The sequence below is a fragment of the Temnothorax nylanderi genome, unplaced genomic scaffold (genome assembly GCF_030848795.1).
Source record: "Temnothorax nylanderi isolate EJ_2023f unplaced genomic scaffold, tnyl_v1.0 TNYL_tig0241_pilon, whole genome shotgun sequence".
Lineage (NCBI taxonomy): Eukaryota > Metazoa > Arthropoda > Insecta > Hymenoptera > Formicidae > Temnothorax > Temnothorax nylanderi.
In genome coordinates, this window is record NW_027249303.1 from 151,680 (window position 1) to 178,967 (window position 27,288).

Genomic DNA, 27,288 nt, shown 5'->3' on the forward strand with positions numbered 1-27,288 from the left:
GATAGATTACCTCACATATTCGCGAGAAGGAATCATACTCACTCGTGTATTACCGCTAACGGTAATTATTTAGTTTAGAGGCCTCACCTCAAATATCGATGTAATTATGCTCAATCGACGCGTTTTTGCACGAAACGAAAGAATCTGGCAGAAAAAAGTGTCGCTCTGCCTCGCGACGCGAGATATTAAACGTTAAAGTTGACAGGCAGGGGCGTAAACTAGGGGGGGCTAGAGGGGGCTCAGCCCCCCCTTGGGCTACATCGAGCCCCCCCCCCCTGGGCCACGAGCGACTTTTACGCGCGACAGAGTACTCTCTCTCTATCTCACGCGGCGTCTGTCTCTCGCCGCGCGCGCGCGCGCGCGAGAGAGAGAGAGAGAGAGAGAGAGAGAGAGAGAGAGAGAGAGAGAGAGAGAGAGAGAGAGAGAGAGAGAGAGAGAGAGAGAGAGAGAGAGAGAGTACTCTGTCGCGCGACAAAAATCGCTCGTACCTTTTCGCGATCCAGTATCAAATGTCGATAAGTCCGCGCTAGTCGATCGCTGCCGGCTGATGGCGCCTTTTCTTATCTTAGAAAACAAATCATTAACGACCAGTATATATGCCGGTATTAAGGTGACGTGAGCGAAATAAGGTTATAGGCAGCCTATCATAATATTCATAATATGCAATTATCAATTATGCATTATGCAGGACATAAGGAGTTTCTTTAATAAGAATAATAAAAAGAGCAATACAGTACAGAGACAGAGCAGTACTGAAATATCTCAGTCACCAAAGCAAGCGTTAAAAGAAATACCATCCGATATCTCTAAGTAAGTTACTATCGAATTTAATGAATTAATGATTTTATGTTGTATACAATGTGCACGTAGTACCTGGTAGGTACTAAATATATTAATTATCGCTAATAAGTAGGTTTAAAATACTGAAATATAATAATTAATTTCTTCGTCCTTATAGCACTAATGTTAATGTACGTACCTACAGTAAGCTGTTGAGATTTCGCGCAAACTCACTTTTTGTTAGGATTGTCAGTTTTAATGCGAAAATGTAAGTTAGTAAATCTAAAGGATTACTGACTTCGTAAATCATAAATCGTATAAAGTCAGTAATTTTAAATTTTCAGTACATCAATGTCAGTCATGTGTATTGCCCATTGAAAATGTATTTCCCTATTTCCTATATTAAACTAGCCATCACCTATTTGTCCTGTTTTATATTAGATGCCCTGGCGATCCTCTTTCTCAGCCTCGATTAACAGAATATCCCAAGTCTTCATCGAGATCATTTCAACAGTCATGGTACAGTAAATACGACTGGATCGAATATTCTAAGGAAAATGATGCAGCCTACTGTTACCCATGCAGACATTTTCCATCTGGCAACACGAAAACGGAGAACATATCGCTAACGAAAAATGGATTTAGGAACTGGAAAAAAATGATTGAAAAATGTGATGCTCATCAAGACAGCTTCAACCATCAGAAGTCAATTGAAAGCTGGGTTAGTTTTATGATTGCTGAAAAAAGAGGGTCTGTTGTAGAACAAGTTGTTTCCCATAAAGTGACGATAACTGCTGAACATCGAGAATACGTAAAATATCTTGCAAAAATAGCACTGTTCTGTGCAAGGCAAAATGTAGGACTGCGAGGCCATGATGAAAGTGATGACTCGCCGAACCGAGGTAACTTTTTGGAATTACTTGATTTGATTGCAACATTGTCGTCAGAATTTGCAAGACTGAGAGAAAAAACATCAAACTCAGCACAGTATACTTCTCCTCCATACCAAAACGCATTACTGGAAGCAGCAGCAAAGGTAGCAAGAGAGACTTTAGTCAAGGAAGTTAAAAGATCTGGCAACTTCTCTATTATATCAGATGGAACGACAGATATAAGATTAAAAGAACAAATGACTCTTTGTTTGAGGTTTGTCGACACTGCAGGTGTGATTCAAGAACGCTATCTTGATATTATCGATATACACAAATATGATGCTAGATCCATCACTACTGGCATTCTGTCAATGCTTCAACGACATGGCTTGGATAAAACCAAATGTGTAGCACAGTGCTACGACACCACAAATGTTATGAGCGGAGAATATGGGGGTGTACAGAACTTTATGAGAGAAGAATGTGGAAATTCCTGTCTATATGTCCACTGCTACGCCCACCGGTTACAACTGGTGCTGTCTCACACAATTAAAGATGTGCCAATTGCTTCTGATTTCTTAGACTTAGTTTCAAGTACTGTCAAACACATTCGATCGTCTAAGATTAGACATGATCTGTATGTGGATATTCAAAAGGAAAACCCTGACATGAAGGTTTTAGAGCTTCCAAGAGTTTGTGTTCACAAGTGGGAATACAACCACACGGCAATATCTATACTTCTACAACGGTTAGGGTGTGTTCTACACGTTTTGCAGCATTCTTCACGGCAAAATAATACTATTGAAGAAAGAGCTGTTGCTTCCGGGTTGCTGAAATTATGGCAGAAATTTTCTTCTATCCTGTGCCTGGTAATTTTTGACGAACTCTTTTTAATGACATCTGTCCTGTCTAAACTGTTGCAGAGCAAAAGAATTGATTTATGCGAGGCAATCGACTTAACCGAATCCTTGATCAAGAAATTGGATGAGCGTCGCACTCATGATTCGTATTTCACAGCTGTATATCAGAGAGCATTGACAATCGCTACGGAGCACAATATTGAAGAAGACGCACCACGACAACAAAAAAGAAAGAGAACTGACAGTGTGCTACTAAAAGACTCTTACGTATGCAGTACTATAGGTAGACGTGCTTTGTCCGATCAGAACGACGATGGCGACGATGCTTCCGACTTTCAGAAATACTTTCGCATTAATGTTTTTAACGTTGTTTATGACAGATTTATCACAGAGTTGTCATCTAGGCTTTTAGTAAACAGTGAACTATTTGCTGCGATTGCTGCTTGCAACCCCAAATCTCCCAGTTTTTTGAATGCAGAAAGACTGTTTGTTTTGGGGGAGAAATTTGGTATTGATTGCTCAACTCTCACAGCAGAAATTGTTGTTGCAGAAGGTTATTTGAAAGAAAAGTCTCAAATGAATACCCTCACCGATGTCTTAAAAGAACTGAAGAAACTTGAAGATGGATTTATTTGCCTTTGCAGACTATTTACACTAGCAGCAACTATTCCCATAACCAATGCCTCTTGTGAAAGATCCTTCTCAGTCCTGAAAATGGTTAAAACGTACACCCGTTCCACAATGTCCGAAGAGAGGTTGGGTCATCTAATGTTTTTAAGTATCGATAGAAAGCACGTTGATTTAGACGCTGTTGTGGATGAGTTTGCAAGTATGCACATTAAAATAAACCCGACAAAAACGAGTACAACGAGAAGGTTGTCTTTGACAAGAGATATCCCGTGAATACAGCTGCACACGTATATAAGTTGCACATACATTGTTGACTAGCTGAGCTTTTTATGTTAAAATTATATATATATATATACACATATATATATATATGCATATTTTAAATTACGGTACAAATAATAATAATATGTGCAATAATAATATATAATACGAAAAAAATTGTATGCTTTAATTTGGTTATACCAAAAACGCTAGCGCATTTTTTTTGCTTGCTTGGCCGTTGATGCCAGCCCCCCTCTCTTAAGAATCAGCCCCCCTTGTGAGAAGAGTGAGGTTACGCCCCTGTTGACAGGAATCAGGTTATGATTCCTGTCATACCGACGAGATATCTTCTTCTTCTTCTTAGGTTTGTTTTGGCTCTTGCCTCTAGTACGAGGACAATATGGCCAGCATTTGCCTCTGTTTGCATAGGCAACTGAGAGGTGCGTATTTGAGTGTGACTCTGCCACTTGAGTCGGACGCCATAGGTGGGGGGCCGAGACTGAGAGAAATGCAAACAAGGATATGGGGGATCTCAGGAGTTGTAGATGCGCGCGCAGGCGCGCGAACTTACAAATTTAAATCCGTTGACTTGCAGAATGCCATAATAAGCCTGCAAATCCTGATTGTAGGTCTTTTTAATACCGTGAGGAAATCATCGCAGTGCGGGCCCGCGAGGGATTCAACCACCCGCCGGAGACCCGCGGCCCGGTTAGACGTCAGGGGACAATAAAAGATGATGTGATTTATGTCTTGCGAGGGATCCCCGCAAGCGCACGAAGCGTCGTCGACAATATTTTTCCTGAAGAGGCAATGCATGATTTAGACTGTAGTGATTTGCTCTCAGTCGGGAGACCGTGACTATCGCATCCCGCTTCAAATTTAGTTTGTAATACCACGGTTTGAGGGTGCTGACATAAATCGTTCGAAAGAAATGATTACCTTTGTGCAAAGCCCTTTTAAAAAGATAATTGTGAAATTCTACTGATAGTCTCTCTTTTTGTTCGATAAACAGGTCCGAGTGAGGAAGTTTGAAAACGGGGGGTTCTTGACCGTAACGAATGGCCTTTCTAGCGAGTTCGTCTGCCTTTTCGTTACCAATAATGCCCTTGTGGGATGGGATCCAAATAAATTGTATAGTTTTACCACGCTCCTGTGATGCGATTAATTTAGTTTTGATGAGTGGAATCAAATAATTTGAGCGGCACGTAACCGGATTTCCTAGGGCGTCCAGTACGCTTTTTGAATCTGAAACTATAGTATATTTGGTTCGGTTTAAATCTAGGGAAAGAAGTACTGCATTATAAATAGCCCATGCTTCTGCCGTATAGACAGACGCACGCGAGGGGAGTTTGAACATGAGGCTTCTCTGAAGCTGGGGAGAGTAACACGAGGCTCCGACCCAACTAACGGTGTCAATCTTAGAGCCATCTGTGTAAATAACAATAGAATCTTCCATAACTGATTTAAATGCGTCCATAAACAATCCTTGTACTGAAGATGCAGGAACTCGGTCGAAAAGCTCGAGAAGGTCAGGGGCTGGTCGGAACAGGGGGGGGGGGGCATATAATATGGATTGAAAGGAGTTTTGATAGGGGGAGGGGGCAACTGCTGTATGAAGAGATGGCTGGAGAGCCCGAATGCGTGAGAATAGGCTGAACAGTGGGAATTTTTTGTGACAGTAATCAGCGTGCTCTGGATTATCTCGACTATTGAGAGCCAGTTGGTACAACGCCTCCGTCACCGGGTGATTGGTAATTGATAGAGTTTTGATAAGGTATTTGGATGCAAGAAATTGGAGGCGGAGTTTGAGGGGGGGTTCTTTGGCTTCGGCAAACATGGTATTTATGGGGGTTGATATTCTATACCCCAGGCAAGCTCGAATAGCTTTGTTTTGAATAATTTCGAGGCGATGAAAGCGAGGGCTATCTTTAAGAGCAAAAATATGAGAAGCATACTCTATTGAACCTCTCAACACCGCTCGATAGATGTTGAGAAGTAGTTGGGGGTGTGACCCCCACCACACCCCTCTAAGTGCAGAAATGACATCAGCGATTTTTCTGGCTTTGTCGATGACTGCGCTCATATGTAATTCACCAGAGAGTTTAGGATCCAGGACCACTCCTAGGAACCTTACCGAATTTGTGGGAGATATAATAGCTTCCTCAATTTGGATCTTATGATGCTCGGCGTTGGGAACCTTTTTAGGGAAAAATATCATAAGCTGTGTTTTCGTAGGCGATATTTCTAAACCACGACCGCGCAGGTATTTGTTGATATTATTAATGGTGGACTCCAGCCATCTGATGGTCTTATTTATCCTCCTAGCCGAGGCATAAATAACTATGTCATCCGCAAACTGTAGAATCTTAACGTGCTGGCTTAGATAGGCTGCAATATCCTTAAGATAAAAGTTGAACAAAAAGGGGCTGAGGACGGATCCTTGGGGCGTTCCCTTACGCGATATTCGGGGGGATGATAGCCGACCCTCAATCACGAATTGTACGATTCTCTCCGCAATTAGGTTTTGTATGAACTGACTGGTTTGGCCAGGGAATCCTGCTTGTAAAAGATCATTTACCAGAATACTAGGGATAACATTGTCGAAGGCTGCTCTGATATCTATAAACAGTGCAGCTGTAGCTTTACCGAGAAGGTTGTTATTGTGGATTTTGGAGACAAGAATTGTGAGATTGTCTGAGCATGAGCGAAACTTACGGAACCCGAATTGATGTTCCGGGATCAGGGGATTGGAGCCGGACTCCACACACCAGTGAATCCGATTGAGTATCATTTTTTCAAGAAGTTTAAGGAAACAGGAAGTGAGGGCTATAGGGCGCACGCCTTTGCCATGAGGCTTAGGAATGAGGTATACCAAGGAATGGGACCAGTGTTCCGGAAAAACACCTTCAACAAAAATATTATTGAGGATCCGAAGTAGCAATTTTTTGAGTAAAATGGGAAAAGATTTTAAGATTTTGTAATCTATACGATCTATACCAGGGCTTGAATTACTTTTGGAGGTATTTAATGCGTGATGGAATTCACTGTACGTGAAGGGAGTGTCAAGCCAATTTAGAGGATTATTAACGTCCGGACAAATGTTCTTCGTCAAATTACTTTTCTCCTCTGAGCAAGCTGGTGGACAAATATTGGCGGTTGTGGCGTCGATTTCTTCCTGATTGACAGGATGAGAGTCTGTTTTGGGGGCCAACTTTCTATTACGAAATCTTTTAATCATCCTCCAGATGGAGGGGGTGGGGGTTTTGAAATCAAGAGAGTTACAGTATTTTTTCCATCCCTCTCGTTTGGCGGTTCTCAGGATCCTTCTGGTATCAGTAACTTGCTTACGATAGGTCTGAAAATTAGCAACAGTGGGGTTCTTCCTGTACGTTTTACACGCTATTTTTCTTGCCCGAACAGTCGCAGAGCAGTCCTCGTTCCACCAGGGAGAAGGAGGGGATTTATTGTTAGGATTGTTGAGATTACTGTATCGATCTGATTGTGAGTTATCTACCAGAGGAGAGAAGACATTTATGCACTCTTGGAGATGGGAGGTGAAAACTTTATACTGATTCAATGGTTCATTATCCGGGATCTTGAGCACGCTGGACTCTATGTCATTCGCATGCATCTCGAGCATACGGGTCAGTTGGTTGAATTGCTCACGAGTGAATTTACATTTATGAGAGAAAATATTCTTTGTTTTGATCTTGGAATTAACAGCAATCTCAATTGGCCTATGGTCGCTACCGTGGGTATCCTCCAGTATGCTAACTTCCAATAAGGTAGCAAGGCTCGAGGATGCTATAACTAAGTCGATTAGGGAGGGAGTGATGCCAGGAGGGGGGATGAAGGTCGGCGTCATGGGGTTAAGGAGGATGAAAGGAAATCGATCAAGTAAGTCCATGATTACTTTACCAGCTGGATTAGCCACCGGGGCGCCCCAAAAAGAGTGGTGAGCATTAAGGTCCCCAATGAGGAGTGAATGCGAGAAAGAGTTTGCCAAGTTAAAAAATTTAGACCAAGAGTTTTGGAAGCATGGGCCTCCCGGGTGCCGGTAGACACCAAACAGCGCCGTGCTGGCGCCGTCAACAAAAATCTTTGTTTCGATAGCCTCAATGCTTGCATCTAAGTTTAGAATGCAATCAAGGTTAATAGGCGAGAAGGTGATGGATTGACGGATAAGCATGGCGACTCCACGCCGACCTGCCTCTGAATCGTTTCGTACTACGTTAAAGCCGAAGAAGGAAAAGGAATGTTGCGGTTTTAGTAGAGTCTCTGAAAGAAAAATTATGTCGAACTTTTCACAAAATTTTTCGATATCGGGCCTTTTGTGCACTGCTCCCCTGCAGTTCCAGTAAAGTATGCTAAATTTGGACATATTAGGACGCATTTACAAACCAAAAAAGCATTTAACTACGGTGCAAATCTGAAGCACCGTTTCATAAAGTTGCGTTTCTTTGATGGCAGAAAGAATTCAGGCATTTTGTTGATTAAGTCGATTATGATTTTAATAAGAGGTGTGAAACTTTCACGGGTGATATTGAAGTATAGCGGGGGAACATTTGACGAATTTCCTTCGCTAGATTTACCAAAAGAAAACACTGGACCACCATCCGTGCTGATTCTACCATGAGGAGAGTTTAGACAGGCCTCGTGGGCCTCTTTAAGCTTTTGTTGTCGAAAGGTAGACGATTGGTCAGATATTCTGCGACTTGAGTCCCTAGGGGGAGAGCTGTTGTACAGGATTCCCGCGTATGTGGGTCAGGATACCAAGGGGGAACTATGTAGCGAGGGGGATGGAGAAAGATTGAATCTGATATTCTTCGCCGCGTGGCCAAGGCTGGACGAGATCGAAGGGAAGGTGTCGGAAGAATTTAAATCTGGGGGAGGGGAATAATTGTTATCAAGTCTACCTCGCGCCTCCAGGTATGGAATGTTTTCCCTGGCCGCAATGGTAGCAATATGTTTCTGTTTGGCAAAGACTGGACATTGCGAGAACGTAGGGAGATGTTCTCCTTTGCAATTGATACATTGAGGCGGCAGTTGAGCTCTGGGACAGTCCTCTTTTTTAGCGTGGGCGAACTGCGCACATCGATTGCAACGCGGCTTGCTTCGACAGTCTGCACCAATATGACCGAAGCGAAAACAAGAAAAACAGATTTGTACCTGAGGTACATATGGCTCGACTTTGAGTTTGGTTTTGTAAATTGAAATTTCCGCAGGCAAAAATTGACCTTCGAACTTTATCATTACGGTTTTTGAGGGTTCGAACTTGCTTTCTCCGTCTTTATTGACACGTCGGTTAAGACGATGAGCCGATATTATTTTCCCCGAGGATTCGATGTTTTTTGCGAGCTCGTCGTCATTGAAACAAAGAGGAATGCCACGTACGAGCGCAACGCGCATAATCTTGAAGGAAGGGATAAACGCTATAAGGTTGTGTTTTTTGAGAATCGGATTTTCGATAACGCGGTTAGCCGCCTGAAACATGGAAAATTGAGCTCTGATTTTGCTATTGCCTATAGTACGCATCTCCTCTATTTCTTCACCGAGCGACCCGTTTATAATTTTAGCAATCAGTAAAGAATCAGGGGGGGCATTTGATTCCGCGTATTGAAATTGTACAAGAAAAGGGGGGAGATCCGTAGATGAGTAGCGATTGGCTTCTCTTCTGTGCTTCTTAGAAGCAGAAGTAGAAGCAGGAGCGGAATTTACCTGAGCTTTGGCTTTACCTCCCCTCGGGGGGGCCGCATCCTCGGTGTGTCGCTTGACACCCCTTCTATTGTCGGTCAATTTATCACAATCCATACTCTCGGTATGAACCAAGGGCAAAACGGGAGGGTCCATTACGCGAGTTTCTATATTTTCATTGTTTAGCGTGTTAGAGGGAATATTATTGCTTTCGCGAAGATTATTAGCATCATTGTTATTTCGATTTGCATCGGAAGCCGCCTGAGAGGTCTTGCCTAAAGTGGCCATATTTAATTGGTAACGGTCTTCGTCGAACGGCCGTAACGGAGATGTAACGGTCTTTTTCGGTTTCTCGGAACTGTGTTTTTTATTATTACGCTTACCCCCCATTTCTAGATCTGAATCAAAATCTTTGTTGGAATCCGAATTGATTGAATCGATATCACAATCTGACAAACGGTCACGGTCGCGAGACTGAGAGCGAGATCGAATTACATCCGACTCGGTACGGTCCGCGGGCAAGGGGGACGTTTGAGCCTCACTGTTGAGGCTCAGATTGAATTTGTCAAACTCACTTAAGGGCACAGAAATCCTCTGTCGTCCTTGATTCCCTTAGGAAAATTTACTTAAAGTTCTTTAAAGTTACTTAAAGTATTTTAAAGTATTATAAAGTATACTAGCCGTAATAATAGTATACTAATAGTATAATAGTAGACTAATAGTATACTGACAGCCGAACGTAAAGTTTTCTTTAAGTTATTAACCTCAATAAAAACTTTATAAGCAAGTCGCAAATATACTTTAAATTTACTTTTAACAAACGTAATACTTATAAATATACTTTAACTTTACTTTTTATAAAGGTAATACTTAAAGCTGATTTTAACTTATGCGTGTTGTTTCAACAGTATACTTAAAAAGACAAGTTCCCTTTTTCACCACACTTGCACCACACGAGACATTAAGAAATATTATACCATATATCCAATTCAAAATTTTATTACTCTTTTTAAACTGAATTTGTTTCTTAAGATGATTTTTGAAAAATTATATATTTGCGCTGGTTATGACATATGTAGACTATATATAACACTTACATCAAATTAAGAAGTAGTCTACCACGTAAGGCAGTTGGCTCACGATCCAGAGGTCCCGAGTTCGAATCCCACCAAGGTAAGTGTGTTTTTCAAATACGAGAAAATATTTATAATCATAGAATGCATCTTAAGAAACAAATTTAGTTATAAAATAGTAATAAAATTTCGAAATAAATAATTTTTTTTATTCCGGGTGAATATCGGAAATCAGTGTCCTCTAGTATTAAGAGGACAGCAATCTTAAGTCTAGTGTCTCATGGTTAGAGGATATTCCTCTAGATTTTAAAATATCTTCTTGAGACCGTATTTCAGAGGAAAATCCTCTAAAATCAAGCGGGAGCCACTAAATGACAGAATATTTTTTTTGGGGTGATTAATAGTAATTGCATGAGTTAACTTAAAGTAACCTTTAAAGTATAATATAGAAATACTTAAAGTTTGGTTCGAAATCACTTCTAGTTTATCAATAGTTTATCAATAGTAATTTCTTTGGTAAACTTTCTAGTTTATTTTAAGTTTTTTTAAGTAAATTTTCCTAAGGGTTGGTTTCGCCGGCCTCGGGATAGCACGTGGCTGAAGCCGCACGCATTTCCCTGGCGAACACTGTATCGAATCGGTAGTTGCACGCGCGCAAAAAGTCAGTCGATAAATAAGAAAACTAAGAAGGGCCCGTAAAACGGGTGTTAAAAGACAAAAAGCAATTAATATACTCAATAGCACACTACTAAAAGCCCGCACGACACAAGGAATAAGGTCGATCGGCAAATAAACGCACATGTACACTGCGCAGGGACACGGGAAAGAGAGAGGGAACGTCCGCTCGCTACCGTGGCTCAAGCGCTTCCACCGACGATATATCGCAACACTGAACATGCCCTGCGGCCACATGCGCATGCTCAGTGGCCGCACGCGCATGCAAAACTGCGCCAACTTTAAATATACACAGCTGAAAGGAAGCGCAATATTGAGTATAGATTTCGATATTTAAATCATGAGGTAATTCTTTCAATATTTATTGATAACTATAGCAAACAAGTATATTGTTTTTTATTCTTTGTAGCATATAGGACAAATGCGACGCAGCCGTGTGTACAGTTTCAACGTTTTCCATAGAGAAATGTTAGATCTTAATATGAATACAAAATATCTGCTTTAATGAAAACCACAACTTCAAAATAATACATTCAATTTTAATTATTTATTGGATTCATATTGATCTAACATTTCTCTATGGAAAACGCTGTAACTGTACACACGGCTGCGTCGCATTTGTCCCATATGCTACAAAAAATAAAAAACAATATACTTGTTTGCTATAGTTATCAATAAATATTGAAAGAATTACCTTATGATTTAAATATCGAAATCTATACTCAATATTGCGCTTCCTCTTAGCTGTGTATATTTAAAGTTGGCGCAGTTTTGCATGCGCGTGCGGCCACTGAGCATGCGTATGTGGCCGCAGGGCATGTTCAGTGTTGCTACATCTCGTCGGTATGACGGGAATCATAACCTGATTCCTGTCAACTTTAACGTTTAATATCTCGCGTCGCGGGGCAGAGTGACACTTTTTTCTGCCAGATTCTTTTGTTTCGTGCAAAAACGCGTCGATTGAGCATAATTTCATCGATATTTGGGGTGAGGCCTCTAAACTAAATAATTACCGCTAACGATTCAATGTAATGACCAGGCGGAACAAAAATTAGAAATCGAACGAACAGGAAAAATAAGTATAAATAAAAACTGTAAACTAACTACACCCGACATTATTATAAAAACGAAAAGACAAACAATTATGAAACCAATACAGATGCACCTAGCGGACTTTAACCTAACGCTAATGACCGAAAATAGACCGATTAAAGAACAAGCGAAAAAAGAAATCAGATTAGAACCTGTAATTAGGAACCCCAGCGAACTAATGGAATTAAGTTTAGACATAAACGAAATAAATAAAGAATTAGAACAATCCCAAGATAGCATAATAAAAAATTCTTATGTCATATATCCCGTAGGATCGACCCTGACAATTGTAATTATATTAAGCGTAATAGGAATAAGTATCTATGTAATAAAAAGAAATAAGAAACAAGCGAGCGCCCGACCGCAAATACAGAGCGATCCAGCGATGTTATACTAGAAGATAAGAAAAATGTAACCACAGAAAATAATAAAGCGAATAAACCACCCTAATAGAAATAGAAGTAGGATAAGCAGCGAAACACTGTAACGAAAACTACAGATCGTAGTTTCCTTCTCTCAAAGGGGGAGGGATGAGGGATGTTGCGGCCCCAATTAATGTATTAATAAATAAGATAGAATTAAGAAAGACCGAGAATAACAATAAGGAACGCGACCGAGAAAGCCCGAAAGAGTTGCGTAAAGCCGACACAGCAAGATTATGAGTTGCACGATCGGCCTACATCCGATCGAGCAACTCAGCGATAGCGAAGGACGTAGGAGACTACAAAAGGAAGCGAGAGAAGAAGACGAGAGGGCAATCGGAGTCGGGCAGTTACAGGCGTTAAGAGTACAATAATTGTCAACCAGATTTAATAAAGTATCAGTTTATTTGAAGTGCCGTGTATAATTATTTCCGCCTCTTCCGTGGACCAAAAGAACCCGGTGTCTCTTCCAAAAAGGGGCACAACAAACCGTATCAAACTCTTGACTGCGCGCGCTAGAATCTTCGTAGACTATTTATACATATAAAATGCGAATCTTGCAAATAGCGCCAATGTACGGCTGCTGCATGGTGACCACCACCATCACAATTCACATATATGTTAAATGTGATATTGTGATGGGTGTCTAAAGAAGAAATGGAAGTTGAAGTGAATGAAGATCAAGAAATGGATGATGATGCAATTCTTTCGGACGATTCATGTTATGACAGCGAAAGGTTTGAGAATATTGCGGAAGAAATTTTCCGAGTTTTAAACCAAGCTGAAATGAATACGTTGAATAATTTAAAAAAGATGTGTTGCACATACTTTTATTATACTTCGGGTCATGCGAAGTATTGTGTATCATGTATTGTGAGAATAAGCGGACTATTCTCAATGTTGTACGCTGTTCGAAAACACGACACTCGTCCTTATGTACTCATGGACGGTCTATTCTGTTCGTACGTGGAGATCCTTTATATCTAATTATGCCATGTAATCTGTGTTCTATGTGCACATGTCCTTTGTGAAAGACATTTGTGATTGAAAGTGCGATGTGGCAATAAGACATGGTGTCCGAGGGCATTCTGTATTGCATATCAATAAAACTGCAGATAATTGCCCGAGCAGCACATATTAATTGACCAACGGTTGGCTTTTAATCGGAAGCATTGGTGTTGGGGAAACGTTGGACCGACATTGTTAAAATGCTACAATCCGATGAATCATTAGATAGACTTTCTTTTTTTATTTATTTGATACGAATTAAAAGGCATTGTTATGTTTTTGTGTAAATTTTAACTGTTTTGAAATAGCCTGCAGTATTTTTAACTATTTTAGTGTATATATATTATTAATCGATTGACGACGCAATACCAGCTGTTTGTTGAACAACGTTTAGCCGACATTGGACCATCGTTTGATATTCGATGTGCAACGAAGACAGAGTGATATATGCTTACAGCTTCTTTTACGAGTTGCTTCTTTCTAAGTTACCTGTGTTCAAAACTCTAAAAATTTTGTCTAAAATTAAGAGACTATGGTCGGTATTCATAGTCGGATCTTATTTCAAGACCGTCTTAAGTTATGTTTGCTAACAATAAATGTAACATATGTAGACAATACGAAACGTCTTCATCAATCAATGTTGTGTCACACAGTGCGGGAGGTGACTGACTCAAGAACCAAAGGTTTCAGGTTCAAATCCAGCGGTGGTAAGCAAATTTTCTAAGTACAATATAAATTTATTTAATTAAGCTTGCACGTAATAGCGTGAAAAGTTAATGATGTTATAAGAAATTGTAGTTTTCGCATAATTTCTGCGTGAAAATTTGTAAAATTATTTCCACCAGGGATGTTTTTGTGCAATTGGATCTTTAACAGGGATGTTTTTGTGCGATTGGATCTTTTTTAAATCGTTGGTACAATTTTGGCTAAATGTAACATGGCGCCTGAAAACGCGAACGCGGTCACCCCTCCCCCGCGGCGCGGCGAAAACGCGAACGCGGTCATCCCTCCCCCGCAGCGCGGCAAAAACGCGAACGCGGGTTCCCTCACCCCGCGGCGCGGCGAAAACGCGGTACCTCCCTCTCCCTCCCCGCGGCGAAGGAAAACGCGGTACCCCCCTCCCCCTTGACCCGCGGCGCACGAAAACGCGGTACCCCCCTCCTCCCGCGGTACACCCCCCGCTTCTCACCCCCCCTCGGGCACCAGCACTTCAGTTAGAACCGGCCTACCTTACCTACTTATGGGCATTCTGGACATCACCAGCTCGCTAGGCCTCTGATCCCGAAATCAAAAGCGCTGACTGCTAAGTCAGCAATACCGAGCGCGATAAAAAGCCCGCCCTTCCAATGAACGGAGGGCAGTCTAAGAACCGAGCGCGTACCGCGAGTCAACGTAACGATATATTGTAACCCGCAAGTCAGAGTAGTGAGTGATTAACACGTGTATAAAGAAATCAATCTGTTTAATAAACTCGACTGCAACTACATTCTCGCAAGTGTCCTTTACGCCCACCAATTCGGCGGATCCTAAGAACCCGGTGCCGGCCCTGAGTTCCAATTCAAGGCGCGGCACAACAGATGCTTATTATTTAGTTCTTGTGAAAGAGAATGATAGAAGGTTTCTAACATTTCGTTTCGACAAGAAATTATACCAATTTAATTGCTTACCCTTTGATCTATGGACAAGTCCATATATTTTTACAAAAATTATGAAACCCGTTATTAATCACTTAAGGCTTGCGGGTATTTTATGCATTATTTACCTTGATGATATTTTATTCGTAGAGAAGTCAATAGGGAAATGTCGAAACAATGTTAAAAAAGCAATTAGCTCGCTGGAACGACTAGGTTTTATCATAAATTACAAGAAGAGTTCCTTGGTACCCAGTCAGAAATGTAAATATCTGGGATTCATAATTAACACAGTAAATTTCTGCCTTGAGTTGGATAATAATAAGAAATGTAAAATTTTATCTTTGTTAAATAAGTTTTAAAAAAACAATTGGTAATAAAATTCGCGAATTTGCACAACTACTGGGTACTTTAAATGCGGCTTGTCCCGCGGTAACTTATGGTATCATGTACTGTAAACGATTAGAGAGAGAAAAGTGTCTAGCCTTAAAATTTAATGATAACAACTTCGAAGGAAAAATTTGAATTAAAAAATCTATGTTTGACGATTTTCAATGGTGGAAGAAAAATATTCAAACAAGTTCTAACCCAATTAGAACCCAAAATTATACTCTAGAAATTTTCTCAGACGCATCTCGGACTAGTTGGGGTTGTTTTTGCAATGACATAAGTTCTCATGGCGCATGGAACGAGGAGGAAAGAAAACATCACATCAATTTCTTAGAGTTATTAGCAGCGTTCTTTGCCCTTAAGTGTTTTGCTTTAGATCTCTCGAACGAAGAAATTTTGTTAAGATTAGATAATACTACAGCCATCTGTTATATAAACAGAGCAGACGGCATTCAGTTTCCGCATCTAAGTGAGCTTGCAAGAAAAATCTGGCAATGGTGCGAGAGCAGAAAATTGTGGATTCGGGCCTCTTATATTGCCTCCAAGGAAAATGTGAAAGCTGATGCTGCGTCTAGAATCACAAATTTTGATACAGAATGGGAACTATCTGATAGATATTTCAATCAAATTGTTAGAAATTTCGGAATGCCCTCAGTAGATCTTTTTGCATCTAGAATGAACAAAAAATGTAAAATTTGTTACTCCAGATTTCCGGATCCAGATGCATCAGTAGTAGATGCTTTTACATCAGTTTCTTGGAAGAACAAAAAGTTCTACGCTTTTCCTCCTTTCGCACTCATTTTATGCACTTTAAGAAAAATTATTGTTGATCAAGCAGAAGGAGGGTTGTGGTGCCCTTTTGGCCAACACAACCTTGGTATCCTCTATACAAGTCCCTTCTTATTTCAAAATTATTGACTTTTAAACCAAATAAACATCTTCTAATATCACCTTACAGAGACAGAACACATCCTATGGCATCCCACCTTTCCCTGGTGGCAGGGAAATTGTCATATCAGCGATGTTAAGGAAAGGCGTAAGAGAGGACTCCATAAATATTATGATTAACTCAATTACAAACTCAAACTCAACGCTGAAACAATACCAAAGTGTATTGAAGATATGGTGGGAGTTTGCTCATGACAGAGGACTGGATGTTTATAATGCTCCAACTTCAGATATTTTAAGTTTCTTATCAAAAAGGTTCAACGAAGGAGCAAGTTACAGCGTAGTAAATACAAGCAGATCGGCTATTTCGCTTATTTCGTTAAGGGATATTTCTCAAGATGGTCTTATAGTTCGATTTTTGAAAGGAGTTTTTAAACAAAAACCGACTAAACCAAAATATTCCAGTACTTGGGACACAAACTCCAGTCTTAACTTATATCAAAAATCTTCCGCCACTGTCCCAACTCAGACTTAAAGATGCAGCTGAAAAATTAACAACCTTGTTAGCATTATCGACGGCATACAGACTCCAGATCTTAGCGTTAATTAATATTGACAATATTTCAAAATCTTCATCTGGGATTACAATTAAAATACCAGACTTGATTAAGACATCAAGACCAGGGTCTTTTCAACCTGATTTACATTTACCCTTTTTTAAAACAAAGCCTAGTCTGTGTTGCATCCTGTGTTCTGGAATATTTGGAAATCACAAAAGACTTGAGAGATAAAAGTAACAAACGTTTATTAATTTCGACAATTAAGCCACATGGCGCGGTTAGTTCACAAACTATAGGATATTGGATAAAATCTCTGTTAACGAAAGCAGGTATTGATACAGAACAATTCTCTGCGTATAGCACTAGACATGCAGCGGTCTCTGCTGCATTCAATAAAGGCGTTGACATTGCAACTATTAGACGAACAGCTGGTTGGCCTGCACAGTCTCAAACATTTATGAGATTTTACAATAGACCTATTCAGTCTTCCAATGATCATTTTGCGCCCTCAGTATTATTATAAAATAAGCTAAAATAAAATGGAAAAAATTCGAGTTATTGAATACGCTAAAAGTCTACATTGTTAGCTAGGCCGGTTCTACCCCAGGGGATCCGAGGGGGGTGAGGGGCGGGGGGTATACCGCGGGAGGGGGGGAGTACCGCGGGGAGGGGGAGGGGGGGAACCGCGTTTTCGGGCGCCGCGGGGAGGGGGAGGGGGGGAACCGCATTTTCGGGCACCGCGGGGGAGGGGGAGGGGAGGGACCGCGTTTTCGGGCACCGCGGGGGAGGGGGAGGGGGACCGCGTTTTCGGGCACCGCGGGGGAGGGGGAGGGGGGACCGCGTTTTCGGGCACCGCGGGGGAGGGGGAGGGGGGTTCCGCGTTTCCGGCGCCGCGGGGGAGGGGTCCGCGGGGTGAGGTGACCCGCGTTCGCGTTTTCGGGCGCCGCGGGAGAGGGGTCCGCGGGGTGAGGGGACCCGCGTTCGCGTTTTCGCCGCGCCGCGGGGTGAGGGGCGACCGCGTTCGCGTTTTCGCCGCGCCGCGGGGAGGGGCGACCGCGTTTTCGCCGCGCCGCGGAGTCCGCGTGCAATGGCCATGTCGGTCCGCGTGACGTCACACGGCACGCTCCCGCTCGCGTTATCTCCCCCTCGTAGATGTTCTCTCGCGCCCCCCCGTCCCCCGTTCGCGCGCGTCTTCACGGTCGCGCGCGATCCCTCTCCCCCGTTCGCGCGCGTCTTCTCGTTCTCTTTCCCTCGCGCGTTCTCGCTCGCGTCTTCTCGCTCCCGGCTCCCGGCTCCCGTTCGTGTTCTCGCTCACGATCGCGTATCTTTTCTTCGCCGACGATATTTAATCGTTTAGATTTTAATATTTAATTTTTAATATTACATTTAATTAAACGATAAACGAAGACAGCTTAATGACAGGGAACGGTAAATGAAAAGGAAAAATAATTAAAACTTTTTAAATCATATTATATGCATTTATTTATCATGTAGCGCATTATACACAATAGTATCGGCAGCATACGCCAACAGTTCGCAATCTATTAGCGAATTTTTATCATAAACTTCATGCAAGCTTCTAACTGCATTACATTTATCGGTAATACAATTTTGGCGTAAAATTGTTACAAATTGTTTAAATTTTTCACTTACGCCGTGAACATTTTGACATAGTTGAAAATATACATTTTCGACGCAATGTTCTAGTTCGAATAGGAAGAGTACGGTTGACGGTTTCATGTACAAGCTGGTGTCGCACGATGTCAACTTTACAATATCTGCGTCACGTATTTTAACGAGCTCCAGATCTCGAAACGCTAGCGATGAAGGCGCCGATGACTGCACGAGTCGCTGAATATCTGCACGTTTTTCGATGAATGTCACCCACGTTGCATGAGGCAAAATTATTCGATTGCCTCGATTATCGCCAATAAGTATATCCACAGAGGACATAGGTCCCGCGTTGATTCCAACATCCAAAAATTTATATGCTGTCGATGTCAAGGCAAATCTTCTTCCCAAAATACGAGGCGTGTAGCGGGGTTTATCAAAACTGAAAAAATACAATTATGTTTATAAAAGATTTTTTTTTTTTTGCACAAGCATATACGAAAATTAGCGGTACTTACTCATTGTGCTGTTTCTCACACGTTTCATCCTGAATTGGAACGTAGTAGTTCGCACCGTAAGTGTTCATCGTAACTGGAGGCTGTTTGCGACGTACTCGAACCGTATCAAACTCTTGACTGCGCTCTAGAATCCTCGTAGACTATTTATACGTACAAAAATGCGAATCTTGCAAATAGCGCCAATGTACGGCTGCTGCTGCATGGTGACCACCACCACATATATGTTAAATGAGATATCTTTGTCAAGAACATTCGTGATGAGATCACCTCATCGGGCATCAAATATGATTTATTTTCAAGAGCATACGTGTCTCGCAATGATTTCATCGAACACGTGCAAAACTGCAAATTTTGCAATTTCGCATAAGTCAATTGCGCGATATTGTTTTCAAGAACATGTCGCGACGTGTCTGGCGATGATTTTATCGAACACGTGCAAAACTGCAAATTCTGCAATTTTACATAAGTCAATGGGGCGTTATTGTTTTCAAGAACATACATGTCTCGCGATGATTTCATCGAACACGTGCAAAACTGCAAATTTTGCAAATAGCGCCGATGTACGGCTGCTGCATTGATACAGATCAAATCACCGAAAGTCAATGGCGCGATATCGTTTCAAGAACATACGTGTCTCGCAATGATTTCATCGCACACGTGCAAAACTGCAAATTTTGCATTTTTTCGGAAGGCGCAAATGTACGGATACAGAGATGAAATTAGATATGATAAAAACAAACGATGCATCATTAGTAGAATATAGAAGGACGAATCTGGGGGATACGCTCAGCAGTTGAGGACTGGAAGTCGCGAGTACAACAAATTGTGGTAGAAAGAGGAACATGGAGAAAGAGTTGTTGGACCAATCCACCCTTTTAAATTCGAGGGAAGACTTTGCCGCGTGGGAGCAACGATGCGACGAGTTTATCGAATCGTTGGAAGAACAAAGCCGAATTAAACGGCCACGATTATCGATCGGTCTCAAACAGTCGTTGGTCGCCTGTATCGCACGACTCGAAGGTCTGAAAGACTCGGTACGTCAACGTTTCGTGCATGTGGGTGCAGGATACAGTGCGAGTGAGACAGGACTCAGATGGCGCGAGATAGATACGGCCCTTGAAAGTCGTATACTGACCGGTGTGGTAATAAATTCCAAACACATCGGCCCTCATCAATTTCTCAAAGATGCGAGAGACATTGTACTCATTCATGTGCGGAACGTCTTGCAACGACATGACAATGTAAAAATAAACACAATGTTTAATGGTGAATTTGTTGCGGGTGACAAACGCGCAAATAAAAGTATCGCAACGAGAAACTATGAACTCTTCCGTGAGTCCGATCTGTGTGAGTGGTACAAGCGACACGTCATCGAGCCTACCCTAGCATCGCTGGAGGAATTCCAGGAACGTGATAGCGGATGGGCGTTGTCGCGTATACTCAATTTAACGGTAAATGTGAACAAGTACAATCCATTGCACGCGGGGTGTTTTGTGGAAATACCGCGAGAAATTAAAGTGAAGATAGCGGTAATAAACGTGCGATCAATGGACAATGCATGTTTCGCATGGTCAGTGGTGGCTGCTCTGCATCCAGCCGAGAGACATGCAGAACGGGAATCGTCGTATCCACATTACACGTCGGTGCTAAATCTTACAAACATTAAGTTTCCAATGACGTTGGATCAAATTAAACGGTTTGAAGATCACAACGACATCTCCATCAACGTCTACAGCATCGAGAAAAAAAACAAGAACTTGCTATCTTGCCAATACGGGTTACTGGTCGAAAGATGGGCAGGCATGTAAATCTGCTGTACGTGCATGACGACAACGTGGGACATTTTGCATGGATCAAGAACCTGTCCCGCCTCGTGAGCTCGCAATTGAGTAAAAAAGAGCACAGGAAATACTTTTGCGATCGGTGAGTATACATTCTAATAATAATAAAAATAATTTTTACGTAAAAAATATATTTAAAAAATTCTTTATTTACAGATGTTTGCACTACTTCGGCTCCAGCGAGAAATTGGAAGCCCACACCGTCGACTGTCAGGAGATGAACGACTGCGCGATCAAGTTACCGAGCGATAACGACAAGTGGTTGGCCTTTAAAAATCACAACAGGAAGGAACGAGTTCCATTTATCGTATACGCCGACCTGGAATGTACCCTGGAGAAGATGGAAGCGGATCCGGAAACGTCCAGGTACACATATCAACATCATCGCGTGTTTAGCATAGGGTACTACGTGCGTTGCTCGTACGACAATTCGTTATCAATGTATCGGTTTCGTCGCGATAAGGATTGCGTCGCGTGGTTCGCCGAGGAGCTAAGACGTTTAGCTCACGACGTAAAGACAATCTTGTCCACTAATGTACCCATGGCGAATTTCACGCGAGACGAGTGGGAAAAGTTCAACAGCGCAACGCACTGTCACGTGTGCGAAAAACCGTTCGAGCCAGACGACGTGCGAGTACGCGATCATTGTCATCTGACCGGTCAGTACAGAGGTCCCGCGCACTCAAACTGTAATCTGAACTACAAAGATTCGCATTGCATTCCCATAGTTTTTCATAATTTATCTGGCTACGACGCGCATTTTATTATAACTGAAATAGCAACAGCGTACGAAGGACATGTAGACTTGCTCCCAATCACAAAAGAGAAATACATTTCATTTACAAAAAACGTTAAAAGCACCGAAGATAAAGATAAGAAAACTTGCGTCAAATTGCGATTTATCGATTCGTACAAGTTTCTCACCGCTAGTCTCGACAAATTGGCATCTTATCTAAGCAAGGATAAACTGCGAATATTGCAACGCGAATTTTGTAAAATATCCGCAGAAAATTTTGATATGCTGACACGAAAAGGCGTATTTCCATATGAGTACATTGACTGCGTCGAAAAGTTGGAGGACTCGTGTTTACCGCCGCGCGACTCGTTTTATAGTTCATTGACAGGTGACACCGTATCCGAGAGCGATTACGCGCACGCCGTCAACGTCTGGCAGCGGTTCTCCATTGGAACGCTCGGTGACTACAGCGATTTATATCTCAAAACCGATGTCTTGCTGTTGGCCGATATCTTTGAAAATTTTCGCGATAGCTGCGTCGCGAGTTATGGACTCGATCCGGCGTATTATTATACTCTACCAGGTTTTACGTGGGATGCTATGTTGAAGCATACACGTATCAATTTCGAATTTCTCACTGACATTGACATGGTCATGTTTATCGAACGCGGCATACGCGGCGGTTTGAGTCAATGTTCAAACAGATACGCGCTGGCCAACAACAAGTACATGCAGTCGTACGATCCATCGAAACCGTCGTCATATCTGATGTATTTTGACGTAAACAACTTATACGGCTGGGCAATGTGTCAACCATTGCCTTACGCAGATTTTCAATGGGTCGACGACGTAACCGATTTTAATGTTATGGATGTTGCGGTGGATTCCACGATAGGCTACATTCTCGAAGTCGACTTGGAGTATCCGCAACATCTTCACGACGCGCACACTGACCTACCATTCTGTCCGACGCGCGATAAACCACCCGGTAAGCGACAGGACAAGCTCCTCGCAACATTATACGATAAGAAACGTTATGTCATACATTATCGCAACCTGCAGCAGTGCACTCGTCACGATCTCCGTGTAGCAAAGATTCACCGCATATTGAAATTCGCGCAATCTCCATGGCTTCGCGATTATATAGAACTTAATACGAAATTTAGAACATTGGCCAAGAATGATTTCGAGAAAAATTTATACAAATTGATGAATAATGCTGTGTTTGGCAAAACCATGGAGAATGTGCGCAATCACGTTGACGTGCGACTCGTGACTCATTGGGAGGGTAGATACGGCGCGGAGGCATTGATCGCGAAACCAAATTTTCATAGCCGAAGCGTCTTTTCGGAGAATTTAGTAGCAATAGAAATGCGAAAACTCGAGGTGAAGTTCGACAAACCAATCTACGTGGGTATGTGCATCCTCGATATATCCAAGACATGTTTGTACGAATTTCATCACGAGTACATGTTACCGTTGTATCGCGACAAGTGTAAAGTCACGTACACCGATACTGACAGTCTCATTTATCATATCGAGTGCGAAGATGTGTATGACACCATGAAGCGCCACATTATTAGATTTGATACTAGCGATTACGCGGTCGATAATGCGTACGGTATCCCACTCGCCAATAAAAAAGTTCCGGGCTTAATGAAAGACGAAAATAACGGTGCGATAATGACCGAATTCGTCGGGCTTAGAGCAAAGATGTATGCCTTGCGAGTAGACGGTAAGAAAGATACGAAAAAAGCTAAAGGTGTTAAGAGTAACGTCGTAGCCAGGTCGATAACGTTCGACGATTACACGCGGTGTCTGCGCGATGAAATTGAAATGACGCGACAGCAGACCTGCATAAGATCCAAACAGCACGAGGTATACACCGTGTCCGAAACGAAAATAGCTCTAAGTCCGTACGATGATAAACGATACATTATACCCGGTTCTACCGAGACGCTGCCATGGGGGCATTATAAAATATCATTGTAAAATACAATTGTAAATACATTTAGATATGTATGAAAATAAATGACTCATTTGTATGTATAATATGTTTTTATATTGTAATAAATTTTTACAATACATTATTCTTGTGTATCCATGAATTGTGTGAATTATCAAATCCTAACCACTTTACATAAACCTCATCCCCCCTTTTGCGCAAAACTTTTTCAACGAGATACACGTCGGGATTGGCAACGCGATGTAACTCGTATTCGTAGAAGCCGCCGGCGACGGGTTTTCCGCAGGAATCTTCCAACAGGTACGTCACGGGATTAGTTTTCTGCACTTTGATGATTCTAAACACCTCCGTGGTCCAATTTGGCGTGTATCCTTTCTCGAAGATTGTCTTGAATTTACTCACGCGTACCGAGTCGCCCACTTTGAATCGCGCGGGAGCAGCGATCTTTACGTGGCTGTACACCGTTGTTAGGAGCTTGTCGGCGATCGCGGGGGTAACATCGATGGGTCGCATGCCGATAGTTCGATGCTTTCGCGCGTTGTAATCCGATACGAGACCCGGCAGCGAGCCGATCCATTTGTAATTTCCGTTGAGCGTAAACATTTTCCACATATCGTTCTTGAGCGTGCGATTGAATCGTTCGACGACCGATGCCTTCATTACGGAATAGGTCGAATAGTGATTGATATTATGTTTCTTCAAGAGTTTCTGCACGTTTGCGTTGTAAAATTCTTTGCCCTTGTCAGTCTGCAGATTTTTCGGACATCTTCCGCCGTCTCGAATTATTTTCGCTATCGCCGTAGTAACCTCGGTTCCGCTCTTGGCCTTGAGCGGTACGGCCCATGCGTGCTTGCTCAGCACGTCGATAACGGTGAGTATATGTAGTAGTAGCTTCTGTTGAATCGCGTGTATGGACGCATCTCGACCACATCCGCCTGCCACAGGTCATCGTATCCGCGCACTATGACGCGTCTTCGCGAAAAATTTCTTCTCGCAGGAGCGTGTAGTTCTTCCACCAGCCTCCGTTTCTCAGTTGATTGCTTCTTACTAGCCATGACGCTGACGCGCAACTGACGCAGCGACCAGATGTACGTTCTTATCTATTCGCGATGATTCGCAATTACATCTTGAATCATCTTTTGAAGTTCGTTTAGGGTAATTTGCACGTTATTCTGGAATGCGGCCATCTTTCTCTCGATTTCATCCTGCTGATCTTTCAAAATTTGCACGCTCTGCTGCACGTAACGTTTATTGGCTGCATCGCCATCATCTACAGGCGGCGCTATCCGTCGAATCTTGCGCGATTTCGCGTCAAAGTCGGTGGCGACCATGCAAAGAGCGTTATCGCGCACGTAATTTCTGATTAATCCGCTCCATTGATAGTACGGTTCCGCACCGCCTCTTCCGAGCGATATACCAAACTTGTTGATCGGCATTTCGATGTTGATTAAACGACTCGCCGACGCGCGGTTTAATTTATAATAAGTCCAGCCTCGCGAAGTTCCTCGATAATCGACAGGATCTCGTTATCGTGACCGGTGTGACCCGCTAGGCGCGAAGCTTCGAGCAATCGGAGACGATCTACAAGCTCGTTGGGATCATCCCAATGAACATAGTCGATCTTGTTGTCGTTTAATGTCATGGCATGCGGTATACCTTTTCCAGCTTTTTTACCCAAAATCGACGATGCAATTATATGGTCGATCTTGTTGCCGTTTAATGTCATGGCACGCGGTATACCTTTTCCAGCTTTTTTACCCAAAATCAACGGTGCGATTATTTCTGTGTACTTGTATCCCCTGTTGCCATTTATTCGAGCGTGAGCATCATAATTGCGTTTATGAGCACTCGTCGTCAACAGAATGCTCTTGTATGTTTGCATATCGTCCTCCGTGTAGATATCGTCATTGGGAAATTTCTTAAAGATCAACTCGTAAAGACCGCGTGTGCCAGCGTATCGTATGCCGTCGATAATTATGTTGTCCGCGTTGTTCACGTCAAAACGTTTATTACCGAGCATCATTCCATCGTTGCTGAAATAAACGCCGTATACGGTGTCTATACCGCTTTCTTGATCGCCGCTCAGAACTGCCCCGACGTACTTTTGGCCCAATAGTCCAAAGTGATCTCGCAACGTTTCTCGACCCTCAGATGTTTGCAACTGCTGTCGAACGGACGTCACGAGTGAGTCATCCGTGGTTTCGAAAACATCTTCGTTTGCGAGTGATTCGAGCATTGTGGGTTGCACGGAAGGCGCAGAGGTTATCGGTGGTTCATTCAATGAACCTGTCGATCGTTTCGATTTATGCGGTTGTAAAATTTTGGTTATTTCGCTCAAATTAGATGGCACATTTATCGATCGTTTCAACGTAACCGGAGTTGAAGCCATTACAGAGTCGTTAAACGAGGCGTTTGGTCGTTTTCGTTTGAACTTTGGCTCTTCGTCTTCCCACGCCGTTTCATTCTCAATCTTTGACACGTCAGATTCTTTGCCAACGGTGTTTTCGGCAATCTGCCTTAGAGGCTCGATGATGGGCTTAAAGTGTCTCTCCAACGCGATATCTTCCTCCATTTTACCAGTTTTCAAGGCGTGATACTTTTTGCGAATCGAATCGCTCGTTTTCGCAATTTGATTTGCTATCCTCTCGCGCTCTCTAATCTCCTCGCCGCTGTCCATGTCGCGATAACGTTGTTCAATCGGCGCGTCGACAACAACTAACCACGTTTCGGTATCGCAAAGTCGTTAAATCCTTTTCTGTATCGACCATTCGAAATCGCGCTGTCCTTGTCTATCACCACGAATCCATACTTTTGTTGCCAACATGTATGACACAATTTACTGAAATCATTGTATGACATATCTGTGTTTACGTGATCGTTGAATATGTGTTTCAGATTGGTACCATCCTGTTTAAACAGAATCAATAAATTCGCGTTGTCGCGTATAAGATGCTTCGGTATCTTTGCATACGTCTGACAAAGATAGAAGGAGTCAACGTTCGCGTGCCGGCCCATTGCAAAGTATTCTCTTATCGTATCCTGCTTGTCGCATGCCATGTCATCAAAGATAAAAATAGAATTCGGGAGCGCATCGCTCGGTGGAATGACGTCACTGTTATTCGAGAACGTAAAGTAGCCAATTTCTTCTATCGGTGTTAGTATATTCTCCAAATATCGGTATTTCGACTGTTGCAACGATTTCGAGTACACATACACGTTCTCGAAACGTACACCGTGCGGACTTTCCAGCAAGCTTATCAAGACGTTTGTCTTGCCGCAATTCGACGGACCGCAGATGATACCACGTATAGAAATCGGTAGCATGTCTCCATGTTTGCGTACCTCTTTCGTTAACTGTATCCTATCGTCAAAGTTTGTCACTTTGATCGTCCGCGATTGTCGTACGAACCGCATTTTACCTCCCCTCCACAACAAATGAAAAACAGTATCGAGAAAGCTGGCCTATTTATAGAGGCGCGTAGAGCTGAGATGCTCAGTCTTTAAAATGTTTTTGCTCGTGTCGGATAACAGCGATATTTACAATTTAACCGCCGAGCAGTTAAAGTATATACCAAAGGTCATTCTACTACGGCAGTTTTATAATCATATAGATTATTTGTGGGATAAGCTTCCCGAACATATCAAGGCAGATTCGGAGGTTCAGCAATACCGTCGCTGTTTAATACATTATAATTTGCCGTGTCAGCAAACGCACATCGACGGTCCGCCGCCGTTGATAAAAAACTGCGGCGAATGTCGCCGAAGATAGGTCGAGGTCTG

At 42.4% G+C, this 27,288-nt stretch overlaps 3 protein-coding genes across 3 annotated transcripts; 2 read left to right on the forward strand and 1 right to left on the reverse strand.

The window, feature by feature from the left end:
• The first annotated feature begins 682 nt into the window (after positions 1-682).
• On the forward strand, positions 683-3,415 carry LOC139779768 (zinc finger MYM-type protein 1-like). The gene is made up of 2 exons (XM_071718244.1): positions 683-810; positions 1,222-3,415. Exons 1-2 carry the CDS (start codon positions 683-685, stop codon positions 3,413-3,415), a joined length of 2,322 nt encoding a protein of 773 aa, XP_071574345.1.
• Positions 3,416-18,300: 14,885 nt separating this feature from the next.
• LOC139779769 (uncharacterized) lies at positions 18,301-19,033 on the reverse strand. The gene is made up of 2 exons (XM_071718245.1): positions 18,966-19,033; positions 18,301-18,901 (listed from the first exon to the last, which is right to left on the reverse strand). Exons 1-2 carry the CDS (start codon positions 19,031-19,033, stop codon positions 18,316-18,318), a joined length of 654 nt encoding a protein of 217 aa, XP_071574346.1. The 3' UTR covers positions 18,301-18,315.
• A 774-nt stretch (positions 19,034-19,807) lies between these two features.
• Positions 19,808-20,773, forward strand: LOC139779770 (uncharacterized). The gene has a single exon (XM_071718246.1). The coding sequence runs from the start codon at positions 19,808-19,810 to the stop codon at positions 20,771-20,773; it is 966 nt and encodes a 321-aa protein (XP_071574347.1).
• Positions 20,774-27,288: the final 6,515 nt, after the last annotated feature.

Coding starts and splice junctions, on each gene's coding strand:
- LOC139779768 (XM_071718244.1), top strand. CDS start 683: ATGCAGGACATAAGGAGTTTCTTTAATAAGAATAATAAAAAGAGCAAT. Junction 811..1,221: donor ATACCATCCGATATCTCTAA/GTAAGTTACTAT, acceptor GTTTTATATTAG/ATGCCCTGGCGATCCTCTTT.
- LOC139779769 (XM_071718245.1), bottom strand. CDS start 19,033: ATGAACACTTACGGTGCGAACTACTACGTTCCAATTCAGGATGAAACG. Junction 18,902..18,965: donor TGTGAGAAACAGCACAATGA/GTAAGTACCGCT, acceptor ATAAACATAATT/GTATTTTTTCAGTTTTGATA.
- LOC139779770 (XM_071718246.1), top strand. CDS start 19,808: ATGGAGAAAGAGTTGTTGGACCAATCCACCCTTTTAAATTCGAGGGAA.